Raw genomic sequence first — 22950 nt, forward strand, 5'->3', positions numbered from 1 at the left:
TATATATATATATATATATATATACGTATATATATACGTATATATATATATATACGTATATATATATATATATATATATACGTAGATAGATAGATACATACATACATTAGTCATCGTGCGGAGCGAATCTCAATCGACTTTGCAGCATGATTCCTTTTCGAGATCTTTCGTGTTCTCCATAAAGTGTGATCGTAATCCGTGAAAAGATGCAAACGAGTTCTTTTACGAGCCGCTAGAAATCTTTTTTTCGATTGTTTTTCCTTTTTTCTTGGTATAAAACGGAAAGAGCGATAGAAAGAGAGAGAGAGAGAGAGAGAAAAAAGAGTAAATAAAAAATCTGTTAAAGTACGTGGAAACGATACTTGATCGTTCTAATTAACATAATACTAAAATTCTGTCAATATATCCAAGCGAAGCAGTTCGGCCGAAAATAATAGCACTTAACACGGTTTAATTCCTCTCTCGAAACTAAATTTTACGGATCAAAGGAAAATTCAGACGATTTTTCCTATAAATTTTTGATCGGAGGTCGAACGGAAATTTAAGGAACTTTTTTTTTTTTACAGTGTCGACTGTAAACTCGACGTACTCGTATTTTAACGCAATTTTACTTTGAAAGAAAAGAATTTCTTTGAAAGAAAAAGAGAGAGAGAGAGAGAGAGAAGAGATTATTCAGTTTTTTATGAAAAAATTCAATGTATTAAATTTTTTTAATTACTTTAGAGAGAAGAGATAAATATAAGTAATTAGATAGATTATAAATTATTAGATAGATAGAGAGAGAGAGAGAGAGAGAGAGAGAGAGAGAGAAAGAGCATAAAAGATGACTTATTAAAGCAACCACGACACGATCTCATTTCTAGTGATTCCCTTTGCACAATTCTCTGCTTGGTGGTAAACGTGTGTCACTCGATGCTTGAATCTTAAGATTTTCTCTCTCTCTCTCTCTCTCTCTCTCTCTCTCTCTCTCTCTCTATCTCTATCTCTAACTCTTTGTCTGTCTGTCTTCTATTCACTTTCTCTCGAGCACTCGAGTATTAACCTCGTCTATCCAAGAAGCCTAGTAGTTTAGATCCATCGAATTACAATACACTTAATTTGCTAGCATTAACTGGCGAATGATACGACGAAACGTGGCCGTTCGTGCGAGTGATCGTCCTTTAAACTGAATTCGAAATGATGCTTCTAGGATTATTCGTCGAACTTTCTAATAGTTTCACTGTTTGAACTATCGTCGTTCTTCTTCATTGGTCAATTATCGAAATATCGACTCGTGATTTCGTCTTTGCGATGTAAGAATCAAATTTTTTTTCTTTTTTTTTTCTTCCTTTTCTCATATTCTTTTTTTTATCCTAATCAATACGTTCTTTTGTCATATTTCTTTTTTTTTACACGATCGTTGTTTTTACGCAAGTATCACTATTTAATTTTATCTTAGTTAATATTTCTGCTTTCTTAATCGTTCATTCATACGTACATATATATATATACGCACATAGAGAGAGTTGTTGATTATTACTATGATAAGCTTGTCACGATCAGTTTAGCACAAAAATAATCGTATATTATCCAACGTATATGTCAAATCATATAAGAGTGCATCAAGTCAAAAGTTTCTTTTTTCTTTCTTATCCTTTTTTTTTTTACGAGCCGCGAATCAACATATAGTAGACATTTTTATCATCGCTAACGTTACTTTCACTATTACTATGTAACTATTCTCTTCTATTTCTAAGTTATTTCGCATTATTTATACCTCGTAGCATTGCACTGGCATTGCCAATAAATTACGTTCTCCTTCTCTCCGTCCATTCGTATCTCTCTCTCTCTCTCTCTTTCTTTCTCTTTCTCTCTTTCTCTCTCTCGTGCTTGTGTATGCGTTTACATGAATATAGGCTGTCTAGACTGGAGACTTTCGCGTCTTTTATTTCCACGGTGGTAAGAAATAAGCGGGCGTAAAGTGTACGCTGTTCTCGAAAGCGTCCGACCACTTTTTACGGCAAGAAATGCGTGTGCATTTAAAAGCACTCTTCAAGTACGGGGCGAAGTGAATATTTTCTTCTCGCTTTGAAACACGAGCAAAACTTGGCCACCGGAGTTGATGAGAGAAAGAGAGAGAGAAGGATGTCGTGTTCTCTCTCTTTCTCTCTCTTTCTCTCTCTTTCTCGCTAACTCTGTTGCTTTCTCATTCACTTTGTGTTTCCGCGAGAGACGAGATTTACGAGGCGATGTCATCCACCACAGGGTAGCTAGTCGGTACGTCGTGATAGATAAATCTGTAACTTGTCTATGTCAAAACCGAGAGGCTCCCGTAAGTGACAGCACGAGGAGGTTCATTAACGTGTAATATATACAGAAGGAGAGAGTGAGCTAGGAGGGTCGGAGACTCGATTGGTACTCACGAAGCATAAGAGCCCGCATTAACGATGAACTACGACTACGACTACGATTATACAGATAAGAGAACGTCTATTGTAAAATATAATAAAACGATACAAAAGATTTGAACGTCTAATCGTAATAATCGAATAAGTGATCTCATCGTTCTTCGATCTTCATTTCTCGACTCGATTCTTCGAAATTTATTATTCTCTTTCTCTCTCTCTCTCTCTCTCTCTCTCTCTTTCTCTTTCCTTTCTTTTCTACCTTTTGTTCTTTTTTTCTCTCTTTTTTTTTTAATTTCATAGACCATTACCATAAACGTATGCATTACGAACGTCGATAAAAACGATATCGCGGTATATGCCATGAATATCGGCATAAAATAATAATAAAATTTCACCGTGTCGAACGACATCGAAATTATGCTCTAGCTATGAAAAGCCCTCGTCCAGGCCGACTAATGAATCCCTCCAATTTTCATTCTATTAATTAACTTGAATTTTTGGAGGGTGTACTCTACCCTCTCTTTATATATATATATAATATACATATATACATATATATGTACATACATATATATATACATATATATGCATACACACACATACACATACACACACACACATATACATAGGGATAATATGACGTTATATAGGAAAACTATAAGTGTATTGAGTGCGATAGAGACGAATAGATACATATGCTCTTGTATCCATATAAATATATATGAAAGAGAGAAAGAAAGAGAAAGAAAGAGAGAGACAGAGAGAGACAGAGAGAGAGGGTAGAAATAGGTGCTGATATGGGTGGGCGAGTGGACCGAAAACGCAAGCGTTCACCACGGTAATGGAACCGATACGTGTGGCACAAAGCCGGAAGCGCACCGAGTGTATTATCAGATTATATGTATATATCGTACGTACATATACCGGGCGACCGATAATTCGTTCGTAATGAAATTATTCGGATAGGACGGTCACTACGCGGTGGTACTGATGGTACTGTTGGTGACGGTGGTGGTGGTAGTGGTGCTGATGGTGCTGGTGCTGGTACTGGTGCTGGTGCTGGTACTGGTGCTGATGGTGGTGGTGGTAGTGATGGTGGTGATGGTATCCTCGCGAGAAGAGGGATAATCCAACCGCCGAACCGTATATATCTACTCGGAACGAACAGGAGGAGGGTATTCGAACATGGTATTTGATCTCGGCCGATGGATAGAGCATTAACGGAGGAAACCAGGCTCGGCGCGTTGTTCTAGTCTTGCCAAGGCTTTCCCTTCTACTGTGATACTATTAATTTTGGTATTTGGTCAGCGTACGTGATATAGATCCATAGATCCGTCTACAGGCTATCTATTTCTTGGATTACATTGTTCCTCTATATATGGGGAAAGTTGACTATATGAGAGTCGTAAGTTAATTGTTTCGTAAGAAAAGATTTTTGTGGATGGCGGAGTAGAAGTGGATTGGGGAGGATGCTGTTGGAGGGGGTTGAGTGTCCTGAGGGAGAGGGGGAGAAAGGAGGACTTAGAGAATGGATATAAATATTATAACTATTATAGGTAGATCTTTTATAAGATTTGTTTTGTTTCGTTTCTTTTTTTTGTTTTAGGTGGGCATAAGGAAATTTCTTTCTTTCTTTTTTTGTTTTTTTTTTTTTTTTTATTTGTTTGTTTGTTCTTTTCTGATGACGCTTTTACGCGGATCATAATTTTTGTCCTTTTATCAATTCTTTTTCTTTCTTTCTTTCTTTCTTTCTTTTTCCAAAAAGCTATATCAGGAGGTAAACATACCTACGTAAAAACAAGAGGATCTCATCTTTTGAGCCGAGTTTCAGGGATTTATTTCTGTGAAAAGCAATTTTTCATGCCCGTCCGCTTTTATTAGCGTACAGACGATATCCGCTTTGCCGGATTCGGTTTTTAGCCAGACAGAAAGTTTTTCCTCTTTTCGGCATTTTCCCTCAACTATTAGTCACGATACTCTAAGCGATAACGATACCGATATGTGTGTGTCTCTGTGTGTGCGCGTGTATTCGTACAGACTCCTTCAATAATACACGACAACGATTGAGCGAACGATGGTCGAATTTAATTCGTAAATAGTTAATTATCCCTTTCCTTCTCTCTTCAAAAAAAAAGAAAACAAAACGAAAGAAAAAATAGTTAACTCCTAAAAAAAAAAAGAAAAAAAGAAAAAGCATATTACTTCCATTTCGTTTTGAGTTAACTTTGTTAACTGCGATCGAGTCGAAGATTTTGCTTTATTGATTGCCTTATGTACGATGTAATTAACTTTGAATTATCGAATTAATTGGTAAGAGTCTCTCTTATATAGATAGATAGATAGATAGATAGATAGATAGATAGATAGAGAGAGAGAGAAAGAGAAAGAGAGATAAAAAAAGGAAGTTCACTTTTCAGATCATGGAGGATCGATGATAGAACATTTTTCAACGTAATACGTTATATGCTTGCCTTCCACAAATCGTTCATCATCAACTCGTTTTCTCTCTCTCTCTCTCTCTCTCTCTCTCTCTTTCTCTCTGTCTCTCTATCTCTCTTTCTCTCTTTTTTATTACCATCGTATCTAAAATCAGTTATATCTTTTACCATTTTTAATAATAATTCTTAATTAACATTACCGATAATGCATTAATAATTTTTCATCGTCCTCTCATTTCTCGCATTAATTTTATTCTCTCTTCCGTTTAAACCATTGGATTTTAAAGGATAAAAATGTATAGTCGCCTCTTTATTCTTACTTAAGTTAACGTACTTTCAAGTTTTATTATCTTCAATTTCTTTCTTTCTCTCTCTTTTCTTTTTTTTTTCTTTTTATCTAGGCTAATGTCAGCTTATGTAGCTGTAATATTACATTTTTTATTATCTCTTCTTTTTTTCTTCCTTTTATATATATATATATACACGCACATATATACACATTCGTATATGCTGATATGTAAGTAATTACCTCATTCTCTTTTATCCTTATTGTTAAACCTGAATGATAAAAATTCAGTTACTAATTCTTATATATTCGTTTTATCGTCATTTCTAAAATATCTATATGTTTTTTTAACAATTTTCTTTTCTATTATTATATATATATATGTGTGTAATATATTACATATACATTACAATATATATATATATATATATATATATATATATATATTACAAAATTTATATATATATCTAATAACTAATAAAACATATATATGTGTATGTATATATGTATGTATGTTACATATAAGTAGATAGCACATTTTTCTTACAGATTTTATTATTCCTCGCATTTTCTTATCTTTCAAATCGTAACAACACTTAAATAAAATTTGATGGGACATATTAAATATTGAAAAAATTCGGTGACTATTCAAAAATCTTTTTTAACTATTTCACTCTACAAAATTTATTATCTTTCTTTTTACCTGCCCATAAACAACTCAAATATTTAGCTATTTCACATTTAACTGCCCCGCCTCGAACATTTACTTCCGCGTATCCTTTTCATTCCTCTCATTAAGCTTAACTAATAAAAATTCATTTCTCAGCCGTAGATATCACATTCGCTTCACTTGAGTTAACACACTCTCTTTAGCTTAGCTCTTTCCTTTTTATTATCTTTCCCTTCTTATCTCGACTAATATTGGTCTACGTCGCTATAACATTACACGTCTATATCCACTTAACCGTTCATCTCTTGCATTTCCTTCCTCTGTCTATCTCTCTCTCTCTCTCTCTCTCTTTCTCTCTCTCTCTCTCTCTCTATCTCTCTATCTCTGTCTCTGTCTCGATCGTTGCTCGCACATAAAACGAAGATAAACGCTTCGAGCACACGCTTTATTTTCGAAGTAAATCTTTCTTTCTCTTTCTCTCTTCCATTGGACACTTTAACACAGTAGCAAAAGCTATTGTGTATGGAATAGAGGGCGGCAGTTTTATAGAGAGAAAGGGAAGGGTTGGTTGTTAGACAAGAGAGAGAGAGAGAGAGAGAGAGAGAGAGAGAGAGAGAGAGAAAGAGACAAAAACATAGACTTCGGTTTTACGAGCAGTTACATCGTTTCGCGAGCATACTCGACTCGGTTTCCCTTCGGTTTTCCACCAAAACTCGCGTTCCTCTTAATTTTACGCCCCTCCTTCATTTTGTCGAGTTATTAGTTCTCGCCGGAGACTTTAACGATCTACCCTTACTGTAGTCCCGTATCTTATTAATATGCTCGTAAAAACTATATCTTCTTAAGTAAACATTAATGATGATATAAGCACGGGAATATAATAATTTATAATTTTTTAATAATATAATTTCAATTATTTCAATTATTTCTTAAGCGTCAACGCAAAGATATTGTTTCAAAAATATTCAATAATAAATTTAAGATTTAAGAATTTTTCGTTGTTTTATTTTTTATTTCAAATATATATACAAAAAAATGCAAAACAAGAAAAAAAAATTACATTACAAAACGTAATTGCAATCCAAATGTATTACGATGATTCTATTAACACGCATAAAGCTATGAAATTTTCTCGTCATTATATATTTTAATCGTCTCATTGCCTTTTAATAATCACCTTTTCGTTACTTCTATGTCGGTCCTTCTAAACGCTTCGTTTTTGCGAAACCCGGTAGCTCTTTCCTCAAGCACGATTCATAAACCGTACGATTCATACGGCTCCCCAGGCAAAACGTCGGAGCTCTTAACGATGAAACAAGGAGAATGTGTGTGCAAATTTTTTTTTTGTCATATTTCCGCGATTTCAATCCTCCTGAAACTGGGAATATTACTATCCGTTGTACTCCAAAATTCCTTTTTTTCTTTTGTTCCTTCATCGGCTCCGCTTTGCTCTTTTTTGTTTCCTTCATTCCTTAATAACGATTTTCATTACAACTTGAATTTTAATATATAATAATATAATACAATATAATAAATATTTTGCTTACTACAATGTAACAATAACATTATATTCGATATCAATCCCGTAATATTATATTATTATTTTTATATTTCTATCATTAATCCCATTTAATCCTTTCATTTCTTTCATCTTCCTTTATACCTTCTCTCTAGGGCTTTCTTCTAAGCTTAATAAATTTACGTTCTTTCTTTATCTTTTTTCATTCTCTGTTTCTTCTTTTTCTTCTTCCTTCTTTTTTTTTTCTCAGAGGAGTTAATTAAGATCGTTCATTGATAAAGTCTAACGATAAAAAATATGCATATATACATTATAAAATTGCATATAATGTAATATGTATGTAATACATATACATATGTATTATATATATATCCATTTTTTGTGAAGAAAAAAACATTTTTTTTTCTTTTCTTTCTCTCCTTTTTGTTTCTATTTTTTTCTTCTTCTTCTCAGAGGAATTAATTAAGATGGTTCATTAATAAACTCTAACGTTTTATATATATATATATATATATATATATATATATATATATATATATATATATATAAACAAATCCATTTCTTCGAAAGAAAAAAATATTTTCTCTTTTCTTCTTCTTCCTGTTTTATATCTTTTCCCTTTTTTCTTTTTTTTATTTCAGAGAAGATAATTGATAAAGTTTAACGTTAAAAAAAAAATATATATATATGTATACATCTTTTTTATCTAATAAAAAAAAAATATCTATAGTCCCATTGAAGATATAGAATTATAAAAATACACGTGGTATCTACTTGCATCGAGTCATAGTGAACGTACTAGGTATAACTTGGCTATAGTGGTAGCAAGTTTATTTAGTCTTCTCATGAATTTTTCCGTGTCGTCGCGAACTAAGGAAACGGGATTTTCTACGTGGAAGATCATCCGGTAGCGGGGACGATGGTTCATAAATAGTAGCAGGTCGTCGAGTTTATACCCATAACACACACACACACACACACAAATACATACATCCTACACACATCACATCACATGCATCATACACACAACATTATATCATATACACATCATATTCAAACACATACATCATATATACATCGTACACACACATAGAGCATAGACGAAGGCACAAAAGCGAGTATATCGAATTGCTTTACATTCCACGTTGTATTGCACATCACGGAAGATACACGTACGCAAAAGCTAGTACTAGGATTAAAATCTTTTTCTTGCTTTTTATTTTCCCTTTTTTCTCCTCTCTTTTTCTTTCCCTCTCTCTCTTATTCATAATTTCAAATATTTTTATAGCCAGGCGATACATTATCGGCGCACGTGCCACGAAAAAACAAGATAGGGGAACCTTGTCGTATATACATACTTCGAACATTAGACGTTTCCTTCTAATTTCGTTCTGATCATTAAGCTCACATTTGATCAATAAATAGAAAAACATTTTTTTTTCTATATATATATATATATATACATATCACGCGATTGGAACGTTAAATAAAATTTAAAAAAAAAAAAATTTGACGAAGTTTATTATGTTAGAAAAGAAGATATTGTAAGTAAGGAGAGGAAAATCACGGTGTATCACTTACGATCTTTCTATTTTCTTTCTCTCTTTTCTCTTTCTATTTTTCTTTTTCTTTTGATTCGCTTATAAAGGTAACATAAGCGTAGAGAACGAAGAAGAAAAATGGAAACTGAATTACGTGTTTTCGTGCGATAATAAAGGTAGGCGCTCGCCTGCTGCGCGTGTTCCACACAGAAGAAAGAGAAAAGAGAAAAACAGAGAGAAAAAGAGACAGAGAGAGAGAGAGAGAGAGAGAGAGAGAGAGAGAGAGAGAGAGAGAAAGAGAGAGAGAGTGTTATAGAAACGGTCAAGAAAATTTCCAGAATTTTTCTTTCCCAGCGTGTGCTTCTTATTTCTCATAATGGTCTGAGGCGGAGAGCTCAGTGATCGTGTTTATTACTTTTTCTTATCTACTGCCCTAAGCGTTGCAAATATATACACCGATATAAGAAAAAAATTTATTGTGTGTATATATATATATATTTCTTTTATATATATCCATTTTATATACAAGTGTATGTGTGTGTGTGTGTTTAAAATATACAGAATATTTTAGAAGTAGATCGGCAAACTTTTAAAAGAATTTTTTGTTTACCGTAAGGACGAAAAAACAAAGGAATATAAACATTGACCCCAAAAAATATCAGCCTTTCTCTTTAAAGTTTCAAACTTAACAAAATTTTGTTTCTTTATTTACAATAGACTTTAAAAACGTTTTAATGAACTTTTACGACGTACACTTACAACGTTCCATTAAAGAAACTATTGTAAATGATTCCCTTCCGCATGAATGTATGCTAAATAAAGGTTTATAACTTGAAAAGGAAACATTTTCGGACTGGACATTATTGAACTTCTTTTTTTTTGTTTTTTTTTTCATTCTTACAGCGACTAAAATATGCTCTTAAAGTTCGACGATCTATTTCTGAGACACCTCGTCTATAGTATGCGTGTGTCTGTGTGCGTGTAATGTTCTAAAATTAAAGATATACGCTACATTCAATTAATCACCTTTTCCATCACTACAATCTATATTAGATTCGATTGCGTATATAAATGGAAAAAAAAAAATAAATAAATTTAACAAAGAAAAAAGACGAACTATTAAATTTGATTTCTCAAAAATTTCATTGCAATCGAACGAGACCTATACTTTCTTTTCTCTCTCTTTCTCTCTTTTTTTTTTTTTTGTTTCTTTTCTTTTTCATTACAATGGTACATAGTATGGAAGAAACGAAATCACAGAATAAAAACCAAGATAGGATATCCATGTTATGCTATCTCGAAACCACAATGCGTTATGTAGGTTTAAACCTTTATATATAATTCTAGTACACCTTCTATAAAAATATATATATATATATAAGTAGTTTCACAAGGTGTGTACGTAAATACATATATATATATATATATATATATATATATACACGTACATACGTAGCTAGGTACCTACGTATGTGTCTAAGAAAAGCGTAGAAGGAAAATCGACATGTAATGGGGGTGTGCAGGCGTTATAGCCACTCGACTTCCCTCTTTCGGTGGAGTCTCCTCTATAGTAACACACACACACACACACGTATATTCTCTCACTCATATTTACTCTACGTACGAAGGAAAGTCTCTCTCTATCTCTCTTTCTCTCTCTCTCTCTCTCTCTCTCGGTCTCTCTCTATCTCTCTCTTTGTAGAACGATCGAACGTATCGCGATCCAGAGAACGTGGATACGCGTTTAGATTCCGCGAATATTTCGATAACCCTCACCGAGATGACAAGATGGTTGGCATAACTGAAACGCACGAGTCTGAAGCTACACACGACGAAGACTCTCTAAGATCGTAATTAGCCTTACTTGTTATCCCATAAGAGATAGAAGCAAAGAGAAACGGAATTTTATTACACATTATACTACCGTCTAGTCTTCTCTGTATAAATAAGTAAGTAACTAAGTAAGTAAGTAAAGTACGTACAGGTATAAGTAGGATAACGAATATATTATGCGATAAGATGAAACTAAGCGATATTAAAATAAATAAGCTTGTTACTCGTTTTCGAGTAACGAAGCAATTTTATGAAACTCGTCGGGATACGAATGTATTTATCTTTTACAAAATTTTTTTAATGACGAATGAAAAGGTTTGAAGAAGAGGAGAGAAAAAGAAAAAGGGAAAAAGAAAGCAGTAAAGAGAATATCTTCGCGTATATTTCTCGCGTTGAATTTCTCTTTTTTCTTTTTTTTTTCGTTTTGTTCTTTTTTTTGTTTTTTCTTTTTTGTTTTTTGTTTTTGTTCCCTTTCTTTCTTCCTTGTTTTTTTCTTTCTCTTTTTTCTCTTTTTCCCTCATACGGATCCGTAATTTCGCATTTCGCGAGAATACTCGCTTAGGTAAACGAAATTTTTAAAATCCACGAAATTAACGAAATAAATTTAAAAAATGGGTATGTTATATAAAGAATTTAGAAAAATGGAAAATAAAATACAAAGGAACATGATCTTTGCTAAACAAATCTAATCGAGGAAAGATCACGAAAATTGCTTGAATAATATTCATCGATGATAAATAAGTGTAGAATTTTTAATGGAACGTTTAAGAAAGCTAATCCTTTGAGAAATTTTTATAAAATATTTATTCTTACGAGAAATTAATAAACGGATGCTTAAAATCAAAGGAAAAATTAGTCGAACTTAATCCTCTAGGTTCTGTCGTTAATACTTTTTTACTTTGGAGACGAAACGTTTGAGAGCGGATAAACAAGGATAGGAAAGGAGAGAGAGAGAGAGAGAGAGAGAGAGAGAGAGAGAGAGAGAGAGAGAGAGAGAGAGAGAGAGAGAGAGAGAGAGAGAGAGAGAGAGAGAGAGAAATAGAGATGTCATTTTATAAATCGGCAAGCCCCCGGCGAGAGACCAAATAGTTTGCATTTTCCCAACGATCCGAGCTATATTTATCGAAGCGTTAACGAGCTGAGCGTTATAAAATAAATAATGACAGGAATGGTTGTTAACGAAGAACGAGCTTGTGTAACTTACACTCTCGTATCGAGTGTATCGTCCATCGTTTTTTTTTTCTTTTCTTTTATTCTGTCTCTTTCTCTCTCTCTCTCTTTCTCTCTCTTTCTCTCTCTCTTTTATTTCTATCGTTGCTAGTATCCTGAGCGAAACGAAATAGTGCATTGGCAATAAAAGGAGGTATGGCGACTCGTAAGGATTGATTCCAAGCTTGCTCGTTTATTTTTCCATGAAAAACGTAATAAGCCTGGACTACCTTCCTTATGAGGATTCGTTCAAGGAGGAATGAAAGGAAGAAGAAGAAGGAGAAAAAAAGACAAGAGAAAGAGAGAAAGAAAGAAAAAAGAAAAAGGAAAGCGGAAGAAGAAGAAGAGAAGAAGAAGAAGAAGAAAAGAAGAAGATGTGAAAAAAAAATCGAAGAAAATCAGAAACGACGATGATTCTTCTCGCTTTCGTGGGATGGAAAAGTTTTTATGGCGCGCTTCGTTTCGAGATTCTCGCTTGTAAACATTATAGCATTATAAAATGAAAAAAAGTGAAAGAGAGGGAAATAGATAGATAGATAGATAGATAGATAGATAGATAGATAGATAGAGAAAGAGAAAAAGAAAGAGAGAGAGAGAGAGAGAGAGAGAGAGAGAGAGAGAGAGAGAGAGAGAGAGAGAGAGAGAGAGAGAGGAAATATCGTAACACGCGGTTGAAAAAAAGTTATGACGTAAAATCCAACATAGATGACATAGGTACACATACATATATGTATGTATATACATATATATGCATATATATGTATATACACACACGTGTAATATATATACACACACACATATATATATACATATATATAAATTCAATTTGCGATCTAGCCGGCGTAAACGCGCTCGAATGTATTTTCCTGGGCTGAATAAAGTCCCTGGGATGGATTTTCATCGGAATTTTAAAACGAGCCAGTCGAAACGCGTTCAAAATCTGGCTTCTCTTGCGTTCTCTCTCTTTCTGTCTCTTTCTCTCTCTCTCTCTCTCTCTCTCTCTCTCTCTATCTTTCTATCTTTCTCTCTTTCTATCTCTCTCTCTCTCTCTCTCTATACCTTTTTTGTGTCATCCACCAAATCGACATTTTTCTCTAATGATTCTCCGAATTCCGTTGAAAATCAAGTTCATGCGTGACTTTCGATGTAATTTTCTCGCGCAAAGGAAAAAAAAGGAAAAAAAAAAGAAAGACCATTTTCGAATCTAAAAAAATGAAATTCGTGGAATTCTATTGATGAAGAATAATTTCAACGATGTTCTGTCAAAATTTTTCACTTCTCTTCATTGTTCACAAACCAATGTAGATAATGAACTCTAATTAATCAAAATCGTATTTGAATCATTGTTTTATTTCTCGATCGAACGAAATATTTTGGAATATATTTTTTCATGTTCAAAGAGTTTTTAATACCTCAAAAGGCTACTTAGTACCTTTACACCATTGTACACTTATTATTATTATTATTAATATTATTATTATTATTATTATTATTATTATTATTATTATTATTATTATTGTAAGAACAGATAAAAAGAAAAGAGAGAAGAAGAGAGAGAAAAAGAGAGAAATAGTGTATAACCATAAATGTACAGAACACATTCTCTTAACACTCAGATTGTCATAAGATCTCAGATCCCATTACTTCAACCATTACTGACACTACTGTCGTTACTCCCACACTTACTGGATAGAAACCTTCAATAACGAATAAAAAGTAAACACAATTCACTTTTCTAAATATTAACACACTCGTACTTAAAAATAAAAATATTCATATCTCCATATAATATTCTCTCTATATAATATCCATATCTCTCTCTCTCTCTCTCTCTATATATATATATATATATATATATATATATATATATATATATAATAATCGTATATTAATATTTTAGTACTAATAATTGATATACTTATATACTAATAATATTAATATTCTCTCTTTATATAATACTCATCTCTCTATATAATAATTATTCGAAATCACAAATTTTAATTCCAATTTTTAATTATATCTATTACCATAGGTAAAATGATAATAAATCGTGATAAAACCGGATGAGGAAGGGTGATATTTTTCTAGCTTTTTTTTTTCTTTTTTTTTTTTTTTTAAATACACATACATAAAAAACATGCATCTCATTATACGCAATCGTCAGAGAAGGTATTTCTAAGACCAATCTAATCTATTTGTAGTTGCGTACGCCAACGCTTCTAATCGCAAACAGTTGTTGAAAATGTACAGACCAACACACACACACACACACAAGCGTGTACAGCATTCAGAACGAACAACGAGCTTCGCAAAGTCCTCGTTCTCTTTTAGTTATGACCGTAGTTGGTCGAAGCCTAAGACCTTCGAGGCAGAAAACGTTCATTCTTTCTTTCTTTCTTTCTTTTTTTTCTGTTTTTTTTTTTCCTTTCTATATCCGTATTTGGCACGTTGAGAGAGAGCCTCGTTTGAAACGTATATCGATGTCTCTCCGACAACGAAAGATTGTAGTTACGCATTGTGAGAAGCGATAATAACGTCTACGGCGATTGACATTTTTACCATTTTTCTCGAGTTTATCTTTTAACGTTTGTTTCATGTCATACCTTTATTTCTATTCTATAGGAATCAGCGATAACGATACTCGATGTATGATTCATGTATCGATATATCTTGAAATAATATCATCATGTTGTCGTTACGTTGTCATCGTTATAAAATTATTGAATTTTACGTGTATATGTGTGTACATCTATATACGAATATTACCTTGCCTGTAGATTTTTTTTCATCCATTGTCATTCTTTATAAAAATGTTTCCATTTTTTCGCGTATTAATTGATATTAAATGGTATAAGCAATATATATATATATATATATATATATATATATATATATACATATATAAGTAATATATAACTTTATTGATTACGATAAAAATAAAAATGATTGATTAAATCGTTAATTCTTATATAATTTATTATTGAGACGAGTGTACGAGAATCGAACGATAAAAAATACAAGATATAATCTTCTCTTGGATACATCCGTACGTGATATACATGTGTAGAATATCTACCGTATATCGATAAAAAAAAAATAAATAAATAAAAAAAGAAAGAAAAAGGAAAAGGTATTTGTAGTCGTTGGCACATCGCGATGATTTACAATTTGCAACGGTTAGGAAAAGGCGAAACGGCTACGGTGTAATCGCGTGTAATTAAGCAGTCGATCGGTCTCGTGTTATTAGAGACGCCATTTAAGCGTTACTTGTGCCAGTCGTTGGGAGTAAAGGGTTCGAGTGAGAGCGTTGGTCGTTTCGTAGGCGGTCGTCGATGAAAGAGGGAAAATAAAAAGAAAAAGAGGGAAGGACCACGCCCGCGGATGTCGCGGATGAACGTCCAACCAAACGTTCGGACGCGTTCGTGTGTGGGTCGATGAAAAAAAAAGAAAAAAAAGAAAAGAAAATAATAAAAGAAAGAAGTAGAGAAGAAAAAAAGAAAATAGTCGAACTTATTTCGATACGATCGATAGTTCGAAAATACGTAAATTTATAATATATGTACGTATGATGTAACGAATATACATATAAAAATATATATATATATATATATATATATATATATATATATATAAAGGTATATTCTCATTTTTGAATTTATTTATAATGTAAACGCGTTAAATTGTTCGTCGTATAAAACTTTTGTTTGCCAAACTGATCGGCGTAAATTTAATATTCATTAATTTACCGTAGATATTAATGATACTTTAATATATTTCCCGTTTTCATATTCATCAGAAATTTACGTTAATCGAATTTTTAATTTTGATAATTTGAAAAAAGAAAAAGAAAATAGAGAGAGAGAGAGAGAGAGAGAGAGAAATATATGTATAACCTTACGCGTCTATAACTCGAGAAATATATTTTCAAGTCTAAAGAGAGGAGAAAGAAAGAAAGAAAGAAAATTGTAAGAATTAGAAAAACAATTACGATCGTTCGATAATATCTTGATCGATATCAATACTTATAAATAATTTTGTAAACAATATTGTATTTTCCGATAATGATCGTGCTTTAGCGTTCGCCATGATAACGTAGAAACTCTTAGATACAATATCTCAGACGTCATTTGTAACTATATACCGGCGTTAGTTTCTCTCTGATATAGTATAAATTCGAAGCCCACTGACGTACGATCGATCCCAGGGCCCATACGTCTGTCAGGTATCGCGCTCGTACGTAAGGTGATCGAGAATCCCCGAGGTAAAGACTAGGAGACCCTCGACGACCCGAGAAGAAACTCTTAAGCTGGTCTCTATGTACTATTTCCTAGCAAGCGAGTCTATCGAGTGTCTCCCTTTTATCCATAGAAGAATAAGAGTCTCATTCCCCTGCGATACGATTGCTTCCTCCTCTTACACACTTTATTTCTTTCCTTTTCTTTCTTCTCTAACATGTCCATTGATGTTTTCATCAATAAATAAATTCTAATATCAAATTTGGCTAGAGCCGTCCATCTTTTACGTAGAATTGAAACGATAAACGACAAAGTCGAACTGCATCGTTTAAATTTTAATGCGTGCGCAGAATTAGAATCTTCAAATATTTCGTTTTTATTTATTTATTTAGTTATTTATTTATTTATTTATTTATTTTTTTTTCCTCTATCTTTTTTATCTTTTTTTTTTTTATGGTTATTTATTTAACAGTTTTGAACGCCCTGTATATGTATATATGATTTAAATAAATTCATTTGATGTTTTTTTCTTGCGCGATCTGTTCGAATAATGAATTTTGAAACTATCCGAAATCCGAGAGTTTATTTTTATTAAATATTCGAATATTAAATTCGATTTGAATGATACTCCCGGAGCTTAATTTAAGCTAGGATTATCAATGTAGTCCGACTTTACGTTGGAATAAAGCGAATGCTTTTTCACCGCTAATTGGCCGTATTATATTCATTTCCGATTTGCGGGGAAAAAAAATATGGTTATGATTAATAGATGTATGTGCGTGATGTTAAAAAAAGAGAGAGAAAGAGAGAGAGAGAGAGAGAGAGAGAGAGAAAAAACCAATAAAAATAAAAATGTTCGCTTAAATAAAATAATACTGTTATCGGCTCTTAGTTGAAAGCTATTGTACTCCCTATATTGAAAATAAGAGGAGAACAATTTTGATGGAACAATCGTAACCAATGACTGGTAATAAAAGTCGAATGAATGATAACGTAGCGTCGAGATTATTCGATAAAACATATCAAAACTACGAAAAACAAGTAGAATTCTATTCTTACGAAGACTGGGAATCACGAACTATAAAATGATGCGGTTTCAACCTAATTTCCATATCGAATCGGGCAACCAGCGTGAAATAAAAGCGTCAACCGGTGGCGATCGATCTGTAACGAATGAGATTTCGCGTGTCCCGGAAATGCCTTTACTACATAGTTACGCGTCATTTAATCTAAAAGTTAAAAACCCGATAGTAGTACGAAAATGTAGAACTCGAGCCGAACTTTCCTACATACGTACCTGAATATATCGAAATGCATTAAATATGAAAATATTCGTTGGAGATAATTCGAAGAATTGAATATTCAATCACGTTCGTTCGTTAGTTTTCAAATATCTGGATCATTTTTCAAAATGTTCCAATTTCATATACTTCTTTAAGATTAATAAGAAGAATTTTAATATACTTACTTAAGAAATACTTGTACAAAGATGCGTATTTATGAAAAGAAAAATTTAAGAAAATTTGAAAAGTATCCAGTATACCGATATAATTTTCATTTTCAAACAGGGATATAAGTTTTGTATAAAAATAATTCTTTTTCTTCTTTTCTTTTTCCGTCAAATTTTTAATCTGTAAAATAATTGTTTGCAATTACTGGAATCAATCTATATACTATGTAAAATATAACTTTAAATGTTTTTATTGATTTGTTTATTTATTAAACAAAAAAATGTTTTTTTAATAAAAAATGAATCAGCTCTACCGATCCAGGTTTCATTTCCAAATTTCTTCTTTTCTCTTCAAATTTTCAATTTATGAAATAATTACTTTCAATCACTGTAACCGATCTACATACAATACAAAATATATCTTTTAAAGATTTTATTTATTCATTTATTTATTTACTTATTTATTAACAAATAAATTAATAAAAAAACTAAGAAATAATCAAGTCTACCGATCTGTGTAGCTTTCATTTTTGAACATTTTTTTTTCTCTTTATATTTTCGATTTACGAAATAATTATTTTCAATCATTGCCATCAATCTACATACAATATAAAATATATGTTTAAAAGATTTCATTTATTTATTTATTTATTTATTACAAAATAAATGAATAAAAAATTAAGAAATAATCAAGTCTACCGATCTAGCTTTTATTTTTAAATATCTTCTTTTCTCTTGAAACTTTCAATTTATAAAATAATTACTTTCAATCACTGTAACCATTCTACATAGGATACAATTAAAAGAATTTATTTATTTATTAATTTATTCAAAAATAAATTAACAAAAAAACTCGAAAAAAATAATTAACTTTACCGATCTAGTTTTACTTTTTAATTCTTTTGTTTTCTTTCCCCTTAAAATTTTCAATTTATAAAATAATTACTTTCAATCGTTGTAACCAATCTACATACAATACAAAATCTATTTATATATATATATTTTTCTAAATATTTTTATTTATTTATTTTTTCTTTCCTTTTAAATTACAACACTTTGTCTCTATAAAATGGATAGTGTAGAAAAGAGAAAGGGAAATGGATAGACGGGTTGCGGGCTTTCACACGTTCGGCCATTTACAAAAGAACCTTTCCATCTTTTGTTTCAGGGCAACTACGATCGCCACGGATAACGGAACATCCATCGGACATAATCGTGGCAAAGCACGAGCCGGTGACGTTGAACTGCAAGGCCGAGGGTAAACCGGATCCCGTGATAGAATGGTATAAGGATGGCGAGCTCGTGCAGACGTCACCAGGGGACGCCAAGTCCCACCGGGTGATTCTTCCCACGGGATCCCTCTTCTTTCTTCGAGTTATGAACGGGAAGAAGGAACAGGACGGTGGTGTTTATTGGTGCGTCGCAAGGAATCAGGCTGGCTCGGTACCTAGCAGAAATGCCACCCTCACTGTAGCTGGTAAGTAAATCCTTTTTATTTTTTATTTATTTATTTATTTATTTTTTGTTGTCTATTTTTCATCGTCATTAATCGTTATTATTTATTGTACAACATATGTATGCACAATGTGTATGTATGTATATGTATATATATACATAATATATGTGTATATATGTATGTATAATCATTATTATTCCCTTTAAATATTTTTCTACTTTTTCTGAATTTTTGTTATTTTTTTTTTGTATCTGGTATCTCGGTGCAAATATAAAACAAATTTTGTATTTTGTATATCTAATATTTCCGGATATAACATTACATCAATATGTAATGTTACGAAGGAAAGGAGGAAGATAATTCTATTCTAAAAAGGGAGTTAAATTGCAGGGCGATTCTTCGTTTCGAGGAGAAACGAATTCCTTCTCGAGACGTTGCAATAATACCGATAACAATGGCACCCCGGGGTATTAGCAATAATGATAATAACGGGCATTCTTCTATTGTTGCTTTGTTGCTCTTAAAAAAAAAAAAGAAAAAAGAAAAAAGAAAAGAAAAAAAACAGAGGAAAGAAAACAAATAGAAAAATAGAGACAAAAGCGTAGAAACATGCTAGAAATTAATTAACGTACGAACGTATTGATTTCATCCTTTAGAAAACAATATTAAAAATAATAACAATAATAATAAAAATAATCATCATCATCATCATCATCATCATCATCATCATCATCATCATCGTGATGACGTGATCTCGTTACGAAAATTTATTCGGCTGGAAGGAAAAAAATGGAGTAGAGTTAAAAGTAGTTGCGATAGAAAGAGGAAGAGGTGAAGCAGGGAAGGACGATGGAGAAACGAGACAAAGGATACGCGGTACGCATCAGCAATGACTAAACACACACGTCGTTCGTTTGTGTGGGTGTAACCACAGGAAAATCACGTGACACGCGTAAGCAATGCCGGTCCATTAGTGGCGGCGATTCGCGCGATTAGGTAGGCCTTACTGTCTCGCGTTCTGTCCAAAGACGAGCGTAGAGCTTAGGCAACAACCAACAATAATATTTCCTTCTCTCCTTTTTGTCGTATCGCTACACTGTGGGTGGTTCAGACAACTCCGAGTATAAAAAAGATCTTTCCTTTTCTTTTCTTTTTTTTTTTCATTTTTTCCCTTACTATCTTATTTTATTCGATTTAATAAGAGAATTAAATTGTACGTTATATGTTGTATTCTATATGCGTATAAATAATTATGGGAAAGTGAAATTTATAATTTAATATTTTTTTTCTAAAGTTCTTAACAAGATAATTCGTTAAAAATCGGACACTGTTATATTTGTATATTTGTGTTCGTGTAAATATGAAAGAATGACATTTTTCGTGCACGTAATATCTTTTTATTAATCTTTTATTAAATCGTTAAGAGCGTAAAAATCATGCACTATCTGCGTTTTGCGTACATAATTATGATAAAATTAATTAAGTTTTTATTTAGAAAATATTTTCTTATTAATTTTTAAAATCACACGCTATTGTACGTGTCTTTTGCGTGTAAATAATTGTGACAAAATTAATTGATTTCTCATTTATAAAATATTTTTTTTATCAAATTCTTAATAATGTAACTTTTAAAAATGGCACACTTTTATCGTAGTTTTTAAATTCTTCGTTCATTTCTTTTTTTTTTTTTGACAAACAATCAATTATTAGTTCATGTTCTAAGATCAATGTTTACTAAGCATAAATTAAATACAATTGTATTCAATTTGATATAGCTATATTGATATATGTTATACTATGAATTACACATATATAATTATCATATAATATCATATAATTCTTCTTTGTCTAGAAACGATAATAGACGATTGATTAATACGTATGAACGCAATATAGTCGATCATGTGTGATGTGGAAACGAATGTTTATATTCGCATTATAATATTCAATACATATACTACGTATTTGATAGATTTCGAATGTTTCATCAGGTACAACTTTTTATATGGCAGATGTTATGGATTTTTTGTTCCTTTATTCGCTTTTAACTCTTTTCATGACGTTTAAAATGAAAGGATAAGATCATTCTCGCATATCCAAGATGGGCTATTCATTATTTGCATAACTCCAAAGATGAATCTCGGTGTAGTTGTGTCTCTTCGAATTCTTCTTCTTTTTGTCTCTGTTCTCTTTCTAAGTGAGAGAAAGAGAAAGAGAGAAAGAGAAAGAGGGAGAGAAAGAGAGAGAGAGAGAGAGAGAGAGAAGCCTTTAAGGTTTATAAAAGACGTCGGACTCAAGGACAGCAGGCGCGCATATTGATATGAAAAGACATTTCGCGCGTCTCTCGCAGGTTGTGCACCGCATGACGAAGATAAGACGAGATGGTGCGTGCGAGTCAGGCATAGAAAGAGAGAGAGAGAGAGAAAAGGAGGGAGAGAGAGAAAAGAGGGGATGGTAAATAAATGGGTGGGGCTGCTTCGTGAAAAGGAAAATACAGAAGAGCTTTTGCTCGAGCAAAGGATCGGTAAGAATGTAAATATATTTATACATATATTTTTTAAATAATATTATTCTATTTATAAACAAATAATTAAGTAAGTACGATATAACATATGAATCGTAATAAAAATCAATTATCCCATATTGATATATAACAAATAATGAATTAATAACGAATGTATCTAATCTGTTAATCTAAACAAAACTTCTCTATAAAATATAATATTTACATATTCTTCATATTCATGTAATATAAATATATATATATATATATATATATATATATTCTCATTAATTATGATACTCGTTATAAATAAATAATTGAAACATCGCTCACTTTAAATATTAATATATACGATACACTTTCAACCTATTTAGAATATTCAACTCTATCCTAACAAATATCTAGTAGATACGTCAAAGACATCCTTTCCAAAATAAATAATAACATCGTACGTTCCTCTTCGTACGTGCCTATTCGAGAGCATCTTCCACAACAAGTTGTTTTACGTACTCTCGGCTACGCCTTATTACGCTTCGAATTCCGTCGTGCACGAGATACATCGAACTCGTGGACGGTGTCGTGTACCCGAGCTAAGAGTATATACCGGATTTCGATCGTCGACGTGCACCCACCCGGTTCGTAGGCGATACGCCGATAAAAGCAGAAACCGGTTTCCACGTGCTGCTGCCGGCTCCACCACCGCCACCACCACCACCACCAACACCACCACCACCACCACCACCACCACCACTATCACCACCACCACTGTCGTAGCAGACGACGACGACGACGACGACAACGACAAGGAGAAGACCAAAGTACATTTGTTGCTCTCTCTTCTTTCTTTTTCTCTCTCTCTCTAGCTTCCTTTCTCTTCTCTCTCTCTCTCTCTCTCTGTCTTTCTTTCTCTTTTTTTTTCTCTCTCTCTCTCTTTCTTATACACAGTCTCTCTCTCTCTCTAGCTTCCTTTCTCTTCTCTCTCTCTCTCTCTCTCTCTCTCTCTCTGTCTTTCTTTCTCTTTTTTTTTCTCTCTCTCTCTTTCTTATACACACTCTCTCTCTCTCTCTCTCTGTTTTTCTTTCTCTCTCTCTCTCTGTCTTTCTTTCTCTTTTTTTTCTCTCTCTCTCTCTTTCTTATACACACTCTCTCTCTCTCTCTCTCTGTTTTTCTTTCTCTCTCTCTCTGTCTTTCTTTCTCTCTCTCTTTCTCTTTCTCTTTTTGTTTTTTCTCTTTCTCTCTCTCTCTCTCTTTTTCTCTCTTTCTCTTTTTCTTTCTTTCTCTCTCTCTTCTCTCTATGCGTTGCCCAACTCACCAAGGGACGGGAAAACGCGTAAAAGCTTCCGAGACTGAGATCTCGACACTTTCAGATTTTTTTTCTAGTTTTCTTTTTTTTTCGTGCCTTTTTTCGTTTCTTCTTTTTTGG

The 22950-nt window shown here is 32.5% G+C and overlaps 1 protein-coding gene across 3 annotated transcripts in view; it reads left to right on the forward strand.

Annotated features, from left to right (window-relative positions):
• LOC127063981 (roundabout homolog 2-like) overlaps positions 1-22950 on the forward strand; it is a 191730-nt gene that overhangs the window by 68731 nt on the left and 100049 nt on the right. For all 3 annotated transcript variants that reach the window (XM_050994408.1, XM_050994410.1, XM_050994409.1), the window contains exon 2: positions 18737-19045. In XM_050994408.1, the coding sequence (XP_050850365.1) occupies positions 18737-19045 (309 nt within the window). The remainder of the gene's footprint in view (positions 1-18736; positions 19046-22950) is intronic.

This window comes from Vespula vulgaris, chromosome 5 (genome assembly GCF_905475345.1).
Source record: "Vespula vulgaris chromosome 5, iyVesVulg1.1, whole genome shotgun sequence".
Classification (NCBI taxonomy): domain Eukaryota; kingdom Metazoa; phylum Arthropoda; class Insecta; order Hymenoptera; family Vespidae; genus Vespula; species Vespula vulgaris.